The sequence below is a fragment of the Peromyscus leucopus genome, chromosome 18 (assembly GCF_004664715.2).
Source record: "Peromyscus leucopus breed LL Stock chromosome 18, UCI_PerLeu_2.1, whole genome shotgun sequence".
NCBI lineage: Eukaryota > Metazoa > Chordata > Mammalia > Rodentia > Cricetidae > Peromyscus > Peromyscus leucopus.
Window position 1 is genome coordinate 22677434 of NC_051078.1, and position 21279 is coordinate 22698712.

The 21279-nt window shown below is 36.3% G+C and overlaps 1 protein-coding gene and 1 long non-coding RNA gene across 6 annotated transcripts in view; one reads left to right on the plus strand and one right to left on the minus strand.

The window, feature by feature from the left end:
- Positions 1-21279, plus strand: part of Ptprq (protein tyrosine phosphatase receptor type Q) — a 188215-nt gene that overhangs the window by 153486 nt on the left and 13450 nt on the right. Inside the window, exons 36-39 of the mRNA XM_028873029.2 lie at positions 7802-7828; positions 8495-8576; positions 12064-12154; positions 17297-17373. Coding sequence (XP_028728862.1) covers positions 7802-7828; positions 8495-8576; positions 12064-12154; positions 17297-17373 — 277 coding nt within the window. The remainder of the gene's footprint in view (positions 1-7801; positions 7829-8494; positions 8577-12063; positions 12155-17296; positions 17374-21279) is intronic.
- Positions 1-21279, minus strand: part of LOC119086196 — a 57939-nt gene that overhangs the window by 1233 nt on the left and 35427 nt on the right. For 2 of the 5 annotated variants that reach the window (XR_005089429.1, XR_005089431.1), the window contains exons 2-3: positions 11134-11244; positions 8770-8847 (exon numbers count right to left, since the gene is read on the minus strand). This is a non-coding gene — a long non-coding RNA (uncharacterized LOC119086196). Of the gene's footprint in view, positions 1-8769; positions 8848-11133; positions 11245-12028; positions 13449-21279 lie in introns of those variants that run through there. The other 3 variants (XR_005089430.1, XR_005089428.1, XR_005089432.1) reach the window with 2 other exon arrangements.

Sequence of the window (21279 nt, forward strand, 5' to 3'; positions counted from 1 at the left end):
TCATCATATTATATAAATGTTTATTATTTAATTATATTCCACTCTGCGTCACAAAGAGTTTGAGGATTCATTCTCCACATTCTTTCCCAAAGAAGTAATAATGAGCAAACAAATTAGTACCCACTAATTCTATGAGAACTTTAAGAGATGTGCTGAGAAAATGTTTTATAACCTTAGTCAGAATTCAAGACCAGCTTGTACAACTTACAAGATCCTGTCTCAAAACAAAACAAAACAAAAATAAAAAACAAAACAAACAACAGCAACAAAATAAAAAGGAAAGAAAGAAGGAAAAGAAAAGAAAAAATTCTGGGCAAATAACTAAGTCAAGTGGAACTTATTTACCTATCTTGAAGCCATAGACTCATCTCCACTACTTAAAAATATAATTTAATCTAATAAATAATATAATTATATGAATATGCTTTGTAAACTATATATCAAGATGCAGTTGGTATTGTTACTGTTACTTATATTTGTAAAATTAAAAACTATTCTACTTTCATATATAGAGATTAACAAAATAATAGTTACTATTTTTATAAGCAAGTTTTTAGTGTAGAAAAATTCGAAAAAACTAGAATTTTAGTGTAGAAGAGTAATTTTTATTTTGACTTTAGCAAGTATCTTCTGTGTTTGGTGGTGTGAGTCTTTAATCCTGGAACCTGTTAGGCAAGGACAGGCAGATATCTGAATTTGAAGATAATCTGGTCTACACAGTGCTTTCCAGATGAACCAGAGCTACATAGTGAAGTGCTGTTTCAAAATAAAATAAACTGTAATAGACACAAGGAACTAAATGTAAAACTGTTTGCACATAGATTGCCATCATTGCTTGCCAGATTCTGATCATTAGTTTCACATCTGTTCTGAATTTAAGAACTCCTTGTAAACAGTGGCAAAAATATCTGAGTCCAGAATACAATTCCTTGCAAGTAGAAACTGAACTGGAAGATAACCAATGCCCATGTTCCCAGAATGGCAAATAGAAGATAATGTGGTATTGTGCGCTAAATGAATAATGAATCTTTACTTCCAGATACTCTTCATTTTTCTTTAGACGCAAGGAGATTTTTGTCATCCAGTAAGTTGTGTGGTAATGCAGAGTTCTGGTGTGATTATTTTGGTTTTGCCAGGTGGTGTGCTGTCTATTTCAAAATACATGATATTGAGCATTTTATTGCTTAATATGCCATTCTTTCCAAGGCCAGAAAGAAAAGAAAACGCTTTCTTCTTGTGATGTGTTCTCTCTAAGACTGCATGCTGTTGCTATGGTAAGATTCTTACCAAAATGCACATTGACTTACAATGTGTATGTCATGAGAATATGTTGTGTTCCTATGATGGGATGGTTTTGATGGTAAATCAGGTTATCATCTAGATTTCTTCACAGGCTTTTCATTCTCCTACCATATCTCTGTGACATAAGAGTTTAATGTCCCATATGATGATGGAGAATACTTCACACAAGCCCATTTCTCCAAGCACAGGTGTCAATCTGTAAGGACCAACACGATGGCTTTTCCTGTCCTCTGTCCTCTAACTATCGTTTATGAAACTTTAGTTTCTGTCCTGTCCAGTAGGTAACCAACCACGTGCACTTCCAGAAACTACCCTGATGCTTGGTAATCCCATTTTGTCCTGGCACAAGTATAGCAGTGTGAAATTATTAATAATATTATTAATAAAAGCAGAGAATGGCACACAGCTGAATTAGAGTTCTAGAGTCTAGAGGTGAATTGTTTGGATGGAAGCAGAGGATGAAATGGCATTTGATTTCGAAACCACAAACCTATTAGAGAGGAGTGAGTATCCATAAACCATAAGGCAACATGATGCCAGGACTCCCTCCATCAAACTTGATAATGTATAATATATGCTGTGATTAAAGTAAAAGGGCATAGGCCTTTTCTGCTCTAAGCACACTTGACATTTTGGAATTAAAAATAGCATTATTCTATTTTAGTTTAACAAGGGAGCAGGTTAACATAAACAGAATTAGAAGTTCTATGAAACATTTCTTTTTCTTTTTCTTTCTTTTTTTTTTTTTTTTTTTTTTTTTTTTGGTTTTTCAAGACAGGGTTTTTCTGTGTAGCTTTGTGCCTTTCCTGGAGCTCACTTGGTAGCCCAGGCTGGCCTTGAACTCACAGATATCCGCCTGGCTCTGCCTCCCAAGTGCTGGGATTAAAGGCGTGCGCCACCACCGCCCGGCTGAAACATTTCATTTTCAAAAAATTTCCCTGCTAACATAATGGTTATCAATGTAAAGTGCTCTTAGACTAAAGACTTCATTGATCATGTTACACATAAACTATTTCTAACCAACATTATAAGCTAACCTTTGGGAATTGTTGATTCATGGCATATTGCTTGGTTAATTTAACTCCAGTTAATGCTTGGCATCATCATAAAATAGAATGATTCTACTGTAGTTTTCCCTTCCTGCAATTAGTACCTCAGGGGTTCTCCCAGAATTGGTGCATACTGGGTCTTGCTCTTGAAAGAGCTGAGCTTAGTATTTGGCGTGAATCAGTTTTCACATGACTCCTTCCCACCCAATACATGATGGTAGTGGATCTCATCTTCTACATACGACTTCTGTGGTGCTTCCTCAGCTCTTACCCAGGGCTTCCATTGCTCACCTGCAACCCTTGCAGATAGCTCAGGGCAGAAGATTTCTTGTACAGGGTGTGAGGTCTTCTGCTTCCTTTCCATTACATCTGCACTGAGGGCATTGGCCCATGTCTTAACACAGCTGGGCACAGTTCTCCTCGAGACTCTCTGCTCCTGTCTAGTTGCTTTTGAGATAAATAATCTGGGCCCACAGTTAGTGAAATAAAACATCTGGCAAGAATTGGTTTTCAAATGTGCTAATGTAGAGCGACTCTGTAACAAGGCAAGTGTGATGCCTGCCGCGCTGGGAGTCTCACCTCAACTGGTTGGCAGCAGGGAGGATGCTGCCTTCTTATCTCATCTAGATGCCATTCCTCTTGCCTGAATGAGAGGAATGGCAACCTGTCTGTCACTGATTGCTCCCTGAGCAAGGTTATGTCTCCCTTAGGAAATGATGCCTTTGAATCAGTGTTAACAGCCAATGCTCAGAATCTTTTTAATTTTTGTTGAGACCCACAGAACAATTACTGGTTGCATTGCCAAAAGGATGGAATGGATTTGAAAAAAAGCCCCAAAAAGATTTAAAACACTAGGGTAGGAAGGAATTAAGAACTATCTAAAATCATGACTGATGATACTTCGCACAAGTGACAGAATATCATCACTTTGATTAAACCCTAGGAATAATTAGGTTTGGTGAAATATATAAAGTAAAAACTTATTTAAAAATCTTATAATTTCACAAAACCAGTATTTCTCAAAACCTAGAAAATTTAACATACATTTTACTGGAGAGATTCTTCTCTAATTTGTTATTTGAATAGTTAGGACATGTTTGGTGTACAATCCATATATTTTATCAAATCAGTAATTTATCTTATTTTATTTTTAACCCTGTTAAGCTGCTTAAGGGGGAAAAACAAATTTCTCATCTTGTCCTGTACCACTGTTAATGCTGATTTGAGCTGTTTCTCTACTCTCATTGTGTACTTATCTCTATAAACGCTATATTTTAATTCCCTGTAGATTTCAACTAATTGGCCTTGAGAGAAAGCCGAGTCCCTGACAATATGGTCTTTCATCACCACTGCCAACATAAATAAATGGTTCCTCTCTGGGTCCATAAGAGTAATCTGAGCAGAATTTAAGTTTCTGATAGACCTTCAAGTAATGAACTGAGCTGTGAAATAATACTCTTTCTACTGAAAGACATAGGATTTAAGGCAGCTAGAACTTAGGTAATGAAAAGATTTATGTAATAAAAGTATTTAGCCCTTTATATTGAAAAGTGGTCTGTAATCTTACAAAAATCTGGCCAATTCCAAACTCGATTTATCTACTAAATGAACTTAATATAATTTGACAGTTATCCTCAGTACCAAAAGTGAATGTGAGCACTGTCTTAATGTGAAAATGAATTTCATTCAACAGTTTTTAAAAGTTTTAAATTTTTAATTAAAATAAATGCTTTACTTGAGTGTGGATGCCCCCTTAGATCACTATTTGAATGCATCACTATTGAACTAATATTGTTGGGTTTTACTCACAATCTCAGTGAGTTTTTTAAGGCCTATACAACCAGTCTATGTCTACAAGGAATTCAATTATTCTATCAGTGATAAACATATCAATGTATTTTTCTCACAGTTGGTCATACCTTCTTTTCTACCCATACATTTTCCAAATTAATATTTTCTGGTAAAAATAAAAATTCAGGATCTTGAAGATAAACAAATTTTACTTTTATTATTTATTATTAGTAATTAATATTGCTTATGATTTATTATGTAAATGACATCATCTAAGGTAGAAATATAGCTATATAGCACACAGGAATCAAATACAGTCACATTACATGATGCTACGGAATCAGAGCAATGGTGTGGGCAGTACAGACATCAACAAGAGGGAGCAATCAAATTTCTATTTGAGATGGCTGGTTATATATTCTAAATTACCTTCTCTATTTCAGCTACTTGTATAAAGGTTTCAAGTTTTTGATTTATATATAATTGTGGCACAAGCATAAACTAAAATTTACCAAAAATTTAGGAGTTGAGAAGCCCGATTTCTCATGTAACATAAAGATAATTGTGAAAAATGATTACAAAAATGTTATTGAGTTTAGATAAAGTAAGTGATAGGAAAGAAAACAAAGCCATATTTGAGCCAACCATCTTACCTTCTTCCTTCTTTACTTCCTCCCTCCTTCCCTCCTGCTGCTTGCCTTTCTTTCTTTCTTTCTTTCTTTCTTTCTTTCTTTCTTTCTTTCTTTCTTTCTTTCTTTCTTTCCTTCTTTCCTTCCTTCCTTCCTTCTCTCTCTCTCTCTCTCTCTCTCTCTCTCTCTCTCTCTCTCTCTCTCTCTCTTTCTTTCTTTCCTTCTTCTCTTTCATTTGTGGGGCTGTACCAGCGTACCTGAGATCATCCTGCATCAGCCTCCCAAGTGCTGCTACGGAAGGTGTGTCCTACCATAACTAGGAAGTTTCTTTTCTTTTCTTCTCAATTGAGAAGACAAACACAATTTTGTTGTTCTATTTCTAAGTGTCTAGCAGCTGCTATATTTTAATGTTAGGAGACCTAATATAAAAAAATATAGGGGCTTTATTAAGAATTCATTAATTGTTATTGGTAAATCTAATGATTACACTTATTTCAAATGTTAGTTTATGACCTCCTGAAAATTGAGTTTCCTAAGAATTGAGTGAAAAAATCCATTCAATTCCAGTATCATTTCATAATAGCTAGAGAATTTCTAACTTGCCTTCAGTGTGTCTGGAGTCTTGATTTTATATTTAATAATGGGTTCATTGCTATTATAAATAAATTATGAAGATTATCAAGTAAGATGAGTGTTAGTTCAGTCTGGACTGTCAAGTAAATGCATGCACTCTTAGTACATGGACTAAAATATCTATTGCACACAGTATGACGTTATTTGTTCTTAGAAATCAGATAGCACAGAAAGAAAACATTATTTTCTAGTCTTTGCCGTTAGATGAGGCCCACTGGGCGCTAATTTTGGAATCAGATATTAAGAAATAAGTAGAATTTGGTTGTGGATAAAGCACATAGAATTAAGATGAAGGACCCTTAGAAGAAAATGAGGATCTGAGGAACAGCATGTGAAGTGGATCTGTAGTCAAGGTCAGTACCAAAACATTAAAAACCTGCTAATGGAGTAGTGGTGTCACATACCTTTAATTCTATTACTAGAGAGGCAGAGACAGGTGGATCTCTGAGTTTGAGGGCAGACTGGTCTACAGAGTGAGTTCCAGGACAGCTGGGGCTACACAGAGAAACCCTGTCTTGAAAAACCAAATAAAGATAGAGGGAGAGAGGGAGAGAGGGAGAAAGGGAGAGGGGGGAGGGGGAAGGGAGAAAGAAACCTGTTCAAAAGAGCATAGCTGATGATGGAGCAATATTTGAAGTCAGTAAGATCATCATATTTTATAATGAGGCGTGAATGCACAATCCAATTTCATAGTTAGCTGTTGAAATTTAAAATTAGAATCTATAGAGGAATGTTTCATGAAAAATAAAGAGTAAAATTAAAGGAAATTTATAATTTCTCACTGAGAAAAAATGGCCTTAGAAAAATAATATTTTCCTTATTTATAAGTTGTAAGTGAAGGATAGAGTTCATTACTGAAAAAGCAAGAATGTGAATAATACTACCTTTTTCTAGGTCTTGCTTATTTATACTTCATGTTATTCATATTTCATATCTCTTCACAAACATGAATTGATTTTATTAATTCCTTGTTCATGACTTTCCCAAAAGTAGCATCCATCTCCGAGCTCAAGTATACAAGTAAAATACATTTCTCTAGTCCAGTCTTAATCTTGGCTCTGCTAGGTACAGAATCTGTCATCTACATTCAGATCAAGAGTTCCCATTTCCATGCAGTAGTGTGAAAATGGATGTCTCAATTGCAAAGATCCCAGTCATTTCTCATGTGCAGGTAATCAAGATTTGCGTAGCCTAACACATTTCCAACAGGCATGGATTATTGCAACTGTCTCTATGGCATATGTCTATTACCTCCAGTGCCTCACATTTCCAGCTGCTCTGTTTTATATTCTCCACTTAAACCAAAGTTTTTCTGATTGAACAACCCATTTAGCCATTTCTGAATCCCTGAAACTATGGTAAGGAGCTCTCTATTGCCTGCTTGAAAGTGCTTTAGGCTGCTGTGGGAAACTCTTCACCTTATCTGGCTTATCCTCAGTTTAGCCTTTACCTCTTTGTCTGCGTTAGGATGATGCTAGGATGCTCTAGCAGCTCACACTGGGAGAAAGTATGAGGCTATTTTCTCTTTGACATGCCCACCACTGACTTAGAATTCTAATATCCAGCTTCATCATACCTGCTACTTCATCCCCTCAAGTTTCATTAACTCTTTTTTTTTTGTCATAAGATACATTCTTTTTTTATTTGTTTTCTCCATTGGACACAAGTCTTTGGGATAATTTTCATAATAGTTAGTCATCATGTCTTGTTTGTTCTTCATCCATGACTTTAAAAACACATATTCCAAGAAATATTTTTCTTGAAGGTTATTGTGAAATAATTTGTAATATCTCTCCTGCATTTTGTTTGTGTATATATTTGTGCCTTTTGTGCTTTTTTTTGCAGTGCAAATTTGTTGTGCATGATATTTAACAGGGAACATATCTCTAAGTGTGTGTTGCATTATCTGTTTTTCTGTTAAAATATCTTATGTTTCAGAGTTTAACTTTGTCAATGACCTGTCACAAAATGTACATAAAGTAGTTTAAATGGATAAAATGTGATTTTTTTGGCTGTATATTAACCAAAACTCAGTCATGAAACAAAATTTGGGCAATATAATGTAATTTTGCATAACTTCTGTTTCACATATTCCACACTCTTTATAAATAAAATATTTCTTGAATCTGTATTAACTCTTTATTCTTTACAATATATTAAAAGGTAGCCTTCTTTCAATACATTGTCTTAAATGATAATGCTACCTTTACAACTGGGAAGAGATGCTAACCTAGTCAAAATTAATATAATTTTGAAATTAAGAACTGCATGTTAGTTGAAGCCATGTTGTACTTATACGTTATTGATTTACAATAATTTTGTGATTTTAACTTAGATCTCTTTGAGAAGGAGCCATCCACTCCCACTCACAATACATCTAACATGGTTCTGTTGCAGGTTACTTAGTTATAGAAAATCCATCAAGTAAGTTTGTGAACTTTTCCCCCTTCTCTTTGAATATCAACTTTTTAGATTCACTGGCTCAATGACTCTTAATGTGTGGCTCTCTTTCTGAATGTTTGTTGGAAAAACCTTTAAGCTGGATATAAATCATAAAAGCATGACTAATTGCATGGTAACTGGAGAAATGCTTTCTCTCTCTCTGGGGTGAAGCCTGCATGTCTGTATTTTAACTTGGGAAGTAATATGGGGATATTTAAACTCCTTTGGGCTTAAAAGCCATATCATTATGAGAATGAGGTCACTGCAATATTTTATATCTTCTAAAACCTTGTAATGTATAAAATTCTTCTGTATGACAAAGAGGTATTATGTGCATTTAAGAGTCAATGATAACTTCATGCCCTCCCATTTACTTGAAAACTTTTGTTCATTAAAATGCTAAGTCTTTCTTTTGAAGTCACTGAAAAATTGAAAGAATTTTGTGTGATGAATGCAAAGAAAGTGAATTTAAAGAGGAAAAACTCCCTTTTGTCAACAGGACAGGTTGACTTGAAAGGACTGTGTGACTAGGGTTTTACAGGGTCCTTGTTGCTTAGATGTTAACAGTGCAATCAGTGCCCAAGGTTTCCCTTAAGAAAAAGAACATAAGCTAACATGGTTCCATTTAATACCTTTCTTTACTTGGAGGCCAATAAGCAAGAAGTCCTTCCTGCAACACGTCGAAGAGCTTTGCACAAACAACAACCTAAAGTTTCAAGAGGAATTTTCGGTATGTTACCAGCAGTTGTCACAACATTGCAAGACCTCCAGTCGTTTCCTGTGTCACATTTCACGTCCATTTTAAGCATGCAAGGCCATGAAGGACTCTGGCCTTGATAATCAATACCCAATTACCAGGTTGATTGTTTAGATAGTAATGTTACCCTGGGTGGCCTTTGGGGCAACCTCATCAGAGTATTCACCTACTGTGTTAGGAGAAGGTGATCTTCTTCAGGACTCCCGGCAATGGCAGGCTGGCCCCAGCTCCCTGCTCTTTCATCCTGATGGAGATGGAAATGCAGAGTGATGGATTCATTAGTTTGTATTTGTGTATGAGCTTTAGATAGTATTGTAAATGTAGTTTACTTTGAAATAATTGTGTCAGATTTAGGCCCTTAATGATCACATGTTGCATTTTATTGTAAGTACATTGAATACCGAATATAATGAGTGCTACTTAATGTACATTTGTGGTGTAAATAATCAGGGAACAGAGCCGGATATTTGTAGATATTGCAAATATCATTACAACTTCTAGGACTATCAGAATATAGACACGTATGTCTACATTCAATACAGTCTTTCTAAGTTATGATTAAATAAATGCTTTATCCTACATGGAGATATGTAAAACTAAGAACTCATTGTTTAAGTTATTTTAAAGTTGAAAATAATTTCACTTTTTAACAATTTTCTCGTTTCTTTTGATACAGTATTTTTATTAATTAGCTGAGTATTGTATATCAATATAATTGAAATTATTTAGAAATGTAAAAGTTAGAGCTATAATCTGTTTTGAGATTCATAAGTACCTTATTGAGATGGCATGATTATTTTGCATGGTGAAAGTGAAGTAGATTTTATAGTGTACCCAAAAGTCTACCTCTATTTTTTTTCTGTGAATTTCTTAGTGTGTGAACTTCTGAAACAAAGAGTCAGACAATTGGCTTAAATAATTCAGGATTATAAAATTTCAGTTTCTCAGGGAGTAATAAGGAGAATGTGAGAAGATGAATGGGGCCCCCTGCCGCTGGTTGGTTATGCTTCTTAAGTAATACTGGTCTGGACTTAGCAAAATCAAGGGAACCGTGAAGTTCCCTTAGCATTTATACAGAAAGAAATTTCCATTTCTCAGGAGCAAACGTGTAATTTTACTAGAATAGGGGCAAACATAATTGAATTATTCATAACTAAGTAGATGAATAGTCTTATTAGCAAATGTATTTTCATGTATTAAGAAAAATTCTAGATTTGGGGGGAGGAGCCATGCTATTCTTTTGTTTTTAAAAAACCAAATCATTCTTATCCTAATGCTTTATTAAGTTTTTAAAATCAAAATTATTATATTATAATAACAATATATTGGATGCACAATTTTGACTAATCTTTGAACTCATTTTCTATTTTCTTGTCCTTAGTTCTTCTTCAGAGTTTGTACTATGGCATGCAATGTGTTTGACACATTGGTATTCATCAGTTTAGCATTTACAAGCTAAATGGCTTTAGACAAATTACCTAATCCCTTTGCCCCCTATGTCTTCATTTGAAAAAAAAATCTACCTCCCTGAATTGAGAATAGTAAAGTTACTATGTATAGAATGTGTGGAAAGGGCTTGGCACAAATATCAGTTACTAGGATGATACTCTCTACCACACATAAACTCAGATTAGAGTAAGAACTGTAGAGATGAGAGACATGTTTCAAACAGGACACATGTGTCGTGATTAAGATGTGTATAAAGATGTGAGGATCAATGCTGAACGCTGCTTAGAAAAGACTAAGAAAAATAGTGATGTCTCAGACAAATGGTAGCATGAGCTGAATCCCAATGAAAAGATAAAGGGGGAACTATTCCAGAGATAGAGAATAAATACAAAAGCAAAAGGAGGGACAAATAATTTGCTCATCTAGTTCCCACTGAGAAGACATCAAACAGGAGCAGAAAGACCTATCTAGGGAAGATCACTGGCATTGTACGTCCCAATAAGAATAAGACCACCCAGTATCATGATGCTATTCAAACTATCAGCCTGATGACTGAGTGTGGGCCACCAGAAGCACAGTCACTTAAAACTATAAATGGAAACCTGGATGTGAAATCATTCCAAACTGTATCGTTTTCAAGTCAATTTTCAACACATCTCTCCTCCCCCTTCCCCTTTCAATACTTCTAAAACCTTGACACAGGGAAGTTATTTTGGGTCTTTTTATTTTGTTAACTTTTAATAAGCCTTGCTGGTTATACCCAGTCTTGCCCATGATATATACCCATATGAAAAGAACTCTTTAGGGTTTTTTTTTGTAGAAGGGAGAATTGTTGAATAAAAAGAAATAATGTATAATTACATTAAAGTGGACAACACAGTGTATTATCATTACAGAAGTTAGAATAATTTCATGAATGGCAATCATCAGCCCAAGAAAATAATCAATACATTTTCTTCTACCAGCTTCCTTAAAGATGCATTAGAAAGAAAAAGACAGACAGACTGCAGCATTTTTCTTTCAAATGTCAACAGTAGATCTTCCCAACCCGTCATCTGTATTGGCTCATTCTAAATCTCACCTTTGCATTCCACTATCAATTTAACGAGGCCAACGGAGTGCAGAATTGACCTTTGACATCTTCTCAAAATGACCAGGGTTGTACCAATTAATAGGCATGAAATCACACTGTCTGGGGAGAAAAAACAAAAAATAAATCATTCAACTCTCTTCTTCTCTCTAAAGAGGCATTAACATATTAAATAACAACAGTTGTGTGCACCTGATGAAGCCATGGGTAGCATGTGGCACCTTAGTGCTCTCCAGAGTTCAATGAAATTATCGCAAGGGAAAGCCATATTCTGGTTGATCAAAATCATTCAGAATAGTAATGGTGACATTTAGGGAAAATCATTGCTATTCATTTGACCTTGTTCCCATATCTATGATAGAGTTGTTTAATTAAAAATTTAAATACTGTGGCCTGGGAGAATAGCTTTGCAATGGAGATTCTATGTCAATCACAAGGCTCAGGATTCAATCCCAGGTATCAGTGACACAAAATTAAAATTAAATAAAAATCAAAAACATTTATGACTGGAATGATAGTTCAGTAGGCCAATGAATTGGATACCTAGAGCTTATGTAAAAGCTGCCTATCGTTTGTAATTCCAGCTTTGGGGACATGGGCACAGATAGATTCCTGAGGCTAGGTGACCACACAGTATAACCGACTTGGTAAGCCTCAGGCCAATGAGAGATTTTTCTTTAAAGTAATAAAATAAAATGGACCTATGGCCCCTGAGGAATGACACCCAAGGTTGTTCCCTACCCTTCAACATGTAGATGCACACACACACACACACACACACACACACACACACACACACACACACGTGAACATATACATACAAACTAAACAAATGAAGGGTTTAGATTAAGGAATTGTGTTTTACTAAGCAGAATTTCATATTTACCAAGTTTAAACTTTGCAATGACTTTTTCCCCACAGGAATTACCGAAATTTCTTCAAGATCTTTCTTCAACTGATGCTGATCTCCCTTGGAACAGAGCAAAAAATCGCTTTCCAAACATAAAACCATGTATGTGCAAGTCTCATTTATGTTTTCACTATGAAGTATTTTCAAATGCCCACCATCTTAACTTTTAGCATTTGTTTACTGTTTCCTTACGCATTAATTGAATTACAATAATACATTGCATTAGTAGTGACTTTCAAGTTGTATCATGTTTGCTTTGTTCCTAATTACTGAAGTTAATTTACATGGTTTTCAGTTTTTTCACATAAGGTTCATTGACGCAGGTGCAAGAAACTGTAGATTGACTTGCTTCTTAGCTTTGTAATTTAACTCTTTTAACATCTTCCTATTGAGCATGTCTCAAATCGAAGGGAAATTCACACTTCACTTTGTGTATTAAATTTCCCTGAAAGCATAGTAGTCTTATGGAACATTAAAATGCCTTGCAAAATACTAGTTGATGAATAGAATCAATGTGTGTTTACTGGAATTGTTTCTGCAGAGAGGCAGAACTATACCTTGCTGTAGGACAACTCCATTTTTCAATTTAAGGAAAATAAAGTGTTGTTGTTTTAAGAATTAATGATTACTTGTAGAGGAAGATTTTATATCACTGTGTTACTAATATGTCTGTTTTTGTAGTCTTTGAATGCATGTGCCTGCTTAGTAGAATTCTGATCCAATTATGACATTAAGAATTTTGAAGTCCTGAAACTTTGTTCCAATGTATACTGGGAAGCAGGCCAGGTGATGCAGCACTGTACTCTCAAATAATTGGGAGGCTTGAACATGGAGACCGAAAGTTCAAGAACAGCTTTCTCTACCTAAGGAATTCAAGATCCATCCGAGCAACGTAGTGAGACCCTGCCTCAATCTTTAAAAAGGGTTTACAAAGAACTGGGAATATAGTTCATTGATAGAAGAGTTCCCAGCATGCGCACGCTTAGTGCTTCAATAAACAAACAAATAAATAAACATACTGAGGAAATTCCTACAGCCCTTTTAGCCAGGGAAGTGTTAATTTAAAGGTGACTGTAATCTCATGTAGAATTTATATAGGAAGAAGCAGAACACAGGCTGGTACTAGAGAATAAGTTATTCATGCAGGCAACTGAATTTAGAGGACTGTGTATCAGAGGTTATAATCCACACAACCTGCCGTGTCTAGGAAGTGGAATAGAAGCAAAAATAAATAGCATTATCCACTGCAGGTTCCTTCTGCAACGAAACCAATGAGAAGAAAATGACTTCAAGCAGCAAGACGGCAAAACTGTGATGTGAGAAATAAAGAATATGACTGATAATCTCTAAATGTCTGACCATTTTTAACATGCTTTTAAATACATTGTTTATTATTAAATAATTTTTTATTCATTTTACATTCCGATCACAGATTTCCCCTCTTCCATCTTCCCACCCCTCCAGCCTTTTCCCTCCAATCCCCCCTATCCCCTCCTACAAGATGGTAAGTCATCCCATGGGGAGGCAGCAGAGCCTGGTTCATTCAGTAGAGTCAGGTCCAAGCCCCTCCCCCTGCCTCAAGGCTGTGCAAGGTGTCCCACCATAGGTAGTGTAACATGGTTTTTATTCTAACTTTAAGAAAATTTACTTGATTGGGTAATGTCCATGTTGTTAGATGTGTTTGCACTGGATTTCTTCTAGACTGCTTGCAACATGCTTATTCAAGTGGCACTCTGTGTCAGTAAATATTATACTCTTATCAAAAGGCAACTACCATGAATTCATTAGTATTTAGTTCTAGCTACATTATAAAGTTGGGACTAATTTGCATTATGTCAACACAAATAAAGTAACTCAAATAAATTTAACTAGTTTCTAAGGAGTTTCTGACTTAAAGCATGAAAATTTGAGTTCCTTAATAGTTTGTTATAATGTTTCATTCTTTTGTAATGAAGATAGCAATCTAGTCCCCATTTTGGCTGAAAGAAAATTCAGACCATCAGCTTACTACTTTTTTCATTAAGAAATTTTTTATATTTTTTACATACCAACCACAGATCCTCCTCTTCCCTCCTCTCGCCCCCAGACTTTCCCACCCCTACCCCCCAGGTAAGGCCTCCCATGGGCAGTCAGCAAAGCCTGGTACATTCAGTTGAGGAAGGTCCAAGCCCCTCCCCCTGCATCAAGGCTTTGCAAGGTGTCCCACCATAGGTAATAGGCTCCAAAAAGCCAGTTCATGCACCAGGGATAGATTTGATTCCCACTGCCAGGAGGCCCATTTAGCAGATCAAGCTACACAACTGTCTGACTTAATGCAGAGGGCCTAGTTCAGTCCCATGCAGGCTTCAGAGCTGTTGGTCTAAAGTTCACAAATTCCCACTAGCTTGGTTCAGTTGTATCTGTAGGTTTCCCCATCATGATCTTAAACCCCATTACTCATAGAATGCCTCTTCCCTCTCTTCAACTGGACTCCTGGAGCTTGGCCTAGTGCTTGGCTATGGATCTCAGCATCTGTTTCCATCAGTTACTGAATGAAGGCTTTGGATGACAGGGTATTCACCAATCTGACTACCGGGGTAGGCCAGCTCAGGCGCCCTCTCCACTATTACTAGAAGTCTAAGCTAGAGTCATCCTTGTGGATTCCTGGGAACTTCCCTAGCACCAGGTTTCTCCCTATCCCCATGATGTCTCCCTCTATCATGGTTATCTCTTTCATTGCTCTCTCACTCTGTCCCTGTTCCAACTCCACCATCCCATTCCCCTACTGAAGTTTATTACTTTTATGTTCAGAAGAAAACAAGAGTGGTTGGTGGAAGTAAATGTTCATCTTCAAAACAATAAAAAGGAGTAAGGAGAATGAATGTCTTAAACCTCCATACTGAGGCTAAGACAAAAAATAATGAGACTTCCTGAGACACAGTTCTAGACTGTTGCTGCCTGTTCTTTGTGACTGCCAACATGCTGTCTGTTCCTTGTAAGGCTAATAGAAGGATTCAGTAAAATAGTCACATAAATCACTTTTCCCAGTACTGGAACACAGAAAGCATTCAGCAAATGTTAGCCCTCATGGTTAGTAATCAATAAATCATTTTCTTTTAAATGCTGATAACTTTCTGAGTGGATAAGACTGTGATACATCCCAGGGCACTGAATTCTGAAGACAGCAAGACCCCCATCCCTAGCTAAAGACTGAAGTCCATCTGCAATGTCATAGCCTTGTCTGTATGAGGTATGGCATATTTTCACACACAAACCCACACAGAAATAGATACATGAATGGTTGCTAGGCAAGCAACCAAGATTTTGAGACTGTGTGTTGTCATTGTGCTTGCACAGGACTCATAAAACTGGAAAAAGTGTGTCTTTCGTCGTAGTGAATGAATATATTTCAATAGAATCTGAAGTTTTGCTGGAGGCAGGTTTGAGTAATGCCGTGTTTCCCCTGAGTAATGTTGCAAAGAGAATTTCAAATATCACAGTGCCTTTTGGAAGATATTAGCTTACAGGGCTTTAGGACACTAGAATTAGCAGCAAATACTTGCAGACGTGATTTCCAAATCTCTGTCTGACAGGACACTGTGACCTTAATATCCCAACACCATGAGAAAAAATGGAGAGTGCTTGTTATAAACAGGCATATCGAGTGAATAGCACCCCAATGGCTTCCCCTCCTGATGTACAAGACTAGCTACAATGTCATTAGGCAGATCTTAAAAAACGCAGTAACACAGTAACACCAGCACATAAACCATTTGCAGAAATTTGTTTAAATATTAGGGATCTCTAAGTTTCAATGCATTGATCATAATTTCTCACAATATAACTAAAACAGTTTAGATAATTAATGTTGGTATACGCTTAAACTTGGAGAACATGATAACAGTATTGAATATTTCCTGTAAGCTTTTACATTTCATCAAGAGAGTTATACAAAATAAATATTTTCACTGCATGGTACAGTTGAGGCCAGTAAGAACCACAGAAGATAAATGATTCACTCAAGACTGTGTAGATATTCACAACCAATTCTCTCCTCTTATGTGCCTTCCATGGAGACCACAAAGTCTTTCTTTTCTGTTGCTGTGTTGATAACCCAGAGCCCTGCAAAGGCTAAGCATGTACCGGACCACTTAGCAGCACAATCCAGCCAAACTTCTGAATTATTTAGTCAAAGATATTTTCTGATTCCTGTATTTAAAGTTATCAGTAGATGTTACAGTTATAAAACCAGCTTGGTACACACTCCCAAGAACATCTCTGGCACCCTTTTTTGGAAAAAAACATTACTGGATACAGAATATCTACTTGGTGAATGCATTTCTTAAAATAGTCTTGAGAAGAATAACTAGAAATGTTACATTAAAGGAAAAATAGGCAGGTAATGGGAAAGAATAGTTTAAAACTGGACCTAAATGTATGGGTAATGTAGTATATGATAAAAGTAATCATAATTTTTAAATCAAGGGGAAAAAATGAATGGAATATTTTTTAAATGGGACTATTGTGTTACAGATAATAATAAATAGTAAAAGGTAAACCTACACCTCACTACTTTAAAAAAAATATCGGAGTAAGGGAAAGTCTGAAATACTGAAATGTAAATTAGAAAAATGTATTCAAGTTTTAGAAGAGTCTATGGATGAACTTGTACAAAAATAAGAATATTATTATAATGATGAATGCCCTAAAAATGTTCAACTAATTCTCAGTGTGTACAGATAAAATTAAGAGATAATTAGACAGTATCTTTCCACATACAAAAGGTACACCTGTGATTTAGGGACTTTTGCTTCTGGCAATATGTTGAACAAATACAGTTTTACAGTTATGTGATTAACTCTATTATGTTTTCCAGTACTTTGAATAATAATTGGGATCAATTTAAGTCAAAATTAAATAGGGTATGCTATATTAAAATGCTAAATGTCTTCTTAAAAACACAAACCAGATATACTTTTGATTGTGTAGAAAGATAAAGTAAATAAGAAAAATTTTCAGAACACAGCATATGGCACAACATTTGAAACTAATTCTGTAATGATATGTGTAGGAATTCTACAAATATGTGCAAGATCTTATTGATAATGTATATAGTAGAAATAGGTGTCATGAAAGAATGTTTTTAAAATGCTATACTCATATATGAATGGAGATTATTAGATCATGCACTTTTATATTACTTTCATAGTACAGAAGTCTTAGCAATATGAAAATCCTATTATAATTTCTTATGTTTTTTCTCAGATAATAATAACAGAGTGAAGCTGATTGCTGATGCAAGCATCCCAGGATCAGATTACATTAATGCCAGCTATGTTTCTGTAAGTTACTATTTTCATAGATGGTATAATTTGATGGAACTTGAATACATTTCCAAATATTTAAGACAGCAAATTCATTAAAACACTATAGAATGGAAAATGCTATTTTCCTAATAGCAACTTGATGCATAGGTGTTTGAGAGACAGGGGTTATATAGGCTTTTAATTTGTTATTTATTTTACTAGTTTGTGCAGACAGAACATTTCTCACTATACCTGACCTTTGCACCACTTCACATGCTTTGTTAATATATTCTCTGAACACAGGGTCAGCTAATCTCGTTGTCAGTGAAGTATCAGTCAAATTGACAGTCATGTTCATATGGTGCAAAAACTTGTTATATACCTTTTCCTTTGAGATATGGAGTCCATCGAAGGGATGATGATGATGTAAAATGTGTACTCCCCATCTAGCCACTCAGTAAACATAGATGAATCAACATGAAAACAAAGGTCTCTGGCATGTCAAAGATAATCAATCTTACTGAGTTGGATTGAAAACTGAGTGAAGCCAATTTATTCTCCATCCCTCTTTTTCTCTGTGGTTCTTTGTTCTGCCAATATTTATCACCATGTTGGTGCTCAGAAACCTCTAGCCATCCAGGACTGCATTTTATAGTGGGAAGAGCACTTATGGTCATTTAATTTGCCTTTCACCTTGGGATGTATTCCAAATATTCTTGCTAATTATTTGTTAGTGTTTCTAGGCATCAATTCATTAATTTTCTCCTAAGGTAAATGGCTTTATCTCTAAACAACTCTATTATGCAATTTCAAGGTAGTCCCTTTATGTTTCTTCCTACTGGCTTCAGCTGGTCTGGAAGATTAATCATTGTCATTTTGTGAGCGTACAGATACTCAAAGATTTCTGCTGCTGTGCACACTCTCCAGTTTTGTGTTATTTCCCTATTCTTAGGTATTTTCCTACTCACTGACCTGCCATTTATTTCAATTTCTTTGAGGTCCTTCTGTGATACTTCATCCATTTCCTTACATCAAACATACCTGTATTGTATTCATTGTTCCCAAACTTCCGTGAAGTGGTGTGTGTGTGTAGATTTCATTATAATTCCTTACTAGTCAATATTAATTCTGAAATTGTAATCCTTTATTGGATCTTATTGTCAATAGAGTAAATAATGGAGAAGTGAAGACTTCTTTGGATATCATATTAGGGATTATAGTGGCAACGATATGGTTTTTTTTTTTTTGGTTTTTCGAGACAGGGTTTCTCTGTGTAGCTTTGCGCCTTTTCCTGGAACTCACTTGGTAGTCCAGGCTGGCCTTGAACTCACAGAGATCCGCCTGCCTCTGCCTCCCGAGTGCTGGGATTAAAGGCGTGCGCCACCACCGCCCGGCTGATATGGTTTTCATCTAGTTTTAATACTAGATCTTTAGTTCTCTATTGAAATGACCATGTGAAAGTACTATTATAAAGTTTTATTCATTCATCAAATGATTGAGTCTTTGACATATGCAATTCTTCTCTAAAAATTATACAGAACTTTTAATTGTAGGCTAGGCCCTACAGCCTGTTGAAGTCCCATTTTATTCCATATTGCCTAGATATCTAGATTTTTAAATGTAACCACTGTCCTATTGATCAAATGTCTTGCAATGTTATAGAATAGGACGAAGCTAAGTCATCGTACTATTTTCAACTTGCCAACAAGTAGATCCAAATCAATACTTCATTTCTGTAATGTTATTTCAAATGTGGGACAAATGGTCAAACAGGGTATGATGTGAGCTCACAGAGACTGAAGTGGCAAGTACAGGGCCTGCAGGGGTCTGCACATGGTCTTCTGCATATACCTTAGGGCTGTTGGCTTGATGTTTTCGTGGAACTCCTAACAGTGGGAGCAGGTGTGTCTCTGATTCTTTTACCTGCTCTTGGGACTCTTTTCCTCCTATTAGGTTGCCTTGTCCGGCCTTGATATGAGGACTTGCCTTGTCTTAGTGTATCTTTGTTTTCCCCTGTTTGGTTGTTGTCTCTTAGAAGCCTGCTCCTTTCTGAAGGAGTGGATCTGGGAGAGAGGGGAAGTTGGTGGGAGGGGTGGGGGAGGGAAGCTGGGAGGAATGGAGGGAGGGGAAATTGTGGTTGGAATGTATTGTATGAGGGAAGAATCTATTTCCAACCAAGAAAGGAAACAGTGCATTCTAGTAAGCATGACAAGCATACAGATGACACAGCAAGGTAATATTTATGAACCTCTAGTGTTCTCTCTGAATGTTATAGTTGTCAGTATGCAACCAATAGCAAGTGAGAAGGTGGTTTAAGCAGGGGTTAGGGAGACGGCCCGGTAGTTAAGAGCATCCGTGGCTCTTGAAGAAGACTTGGGTTTTGCTCCAGCACTCACATGGCGGCTCACAATGATCTGACACTCCTTTTTGAGCTCAGAGGGCACCAGCCATGCACATGGTGCCCACACATGCATTGAGATAAAGCACTTACATACATAAAATGAACACACGCTTTTCAAAGAGATTCTTTAATCAATAAACTAAGAAGCCTGAAGCCATATGTTCTGTTACAATAAGATGATGTTAAAATATATGAAATCTTATTTTTTTAAAAAAAAAAGTTCCTGTGACTTACGTAGTAAGCAGGAATAGGTGAAGGGACTCCATATGGAAGCAGGTTTGCATAGCACTGTGAACAGTGTATTGCATTGCTAATACTTTCCAGGAAAGCATCCTTTACTTGACATACTAACCACACAGCAACAGTACCATAGTGTTCCTTACTTCTGCACCTCCAACTGGGGTTGTGCTTACCTCAGAAAACACATGTGATACTTCAGTTTCCCCCAATTTACAACTTTTGTTACATGACACTTTCTTTTTAGTCTGTTTTTTAGTTTTTTTTCTTCGAGACAAGGTTTCTCTGTGTAACCCTGGCTGTCTGGGAACTCACTCTGTAGACCAGCCTGGTCTTGAACTCAGAGATCCACCTGCCTCTGCCTCCAGAGTGCTGGGATTAAAGGTGTGCGCCACCACCATCCAGCTGACATTTTCAATGGAACGTTAATGAAATATCCCCAAGAGCAAATGACAAACGCTTGATATGGCCTTAGGATTTTTATTTCTTTGGATCTGGAAGAAAAGGGAAGAGGACTAAAGGAGAGTACTAAAATAATTTGTCTGTGTGAAGAAAACCAGGCTCCAGGAAAGAAAATGGGTAGCAGCAGGTGGCATTCAGGAGATACTGAAAGTCAGGATCTAATACTAGGCTCATGTGACAGTACATCCCCATGTTCCTCTGCCCTGGGCCAGGCTGGGGAATTGTGCTTCTTTATCCAGGACTTAGTGAGAAGCTGGAACATTTTGATAAAGGATGTACTATGAAAAAAAAAAAAAGGAGATGAAAGATTATAGCCTTACAGGTAGCTGGTTGTACCAATACATCTAGAAACAGTTCAGTGGGACCAATGGTAAAAATGAGATTTTATGGGCAAGCAGAAGGCTCTGCTGCCAAGGGTGGATACCAGAAATTCTTTCTGTCAACAGATTTTAACCTTGTGTGCATTTGTGTGTATTATTAACAATGACACATTACTGGGAGTTACTTGGATGAATGATTAAATAATTATGTATTCAAAACTGGTAGAGAAAAATATTGCTATGTTGGTAATACTTAAATTCCTTTTTTTTTTTTCATTTTTACATGTTCTGCAATTCCTGAGACATAGCACACAGTGAGCAAATGAGTTCACTATAAGGAACTTTTAATGCACTAGGTGGGAGTGTTGTACATGTACTTCAGAACTTGGGTGGGCCTACTTTCTCTGTCATTTTTTGTGTCTGTGACCCTTGGTACTCCAAGTTTCTATATCTATAAATGAGAAAGAAAAATAACTTCCCTAAAGGCTGCAGCAGGTTTAAAGAGTTTAACATGTGCAAGGA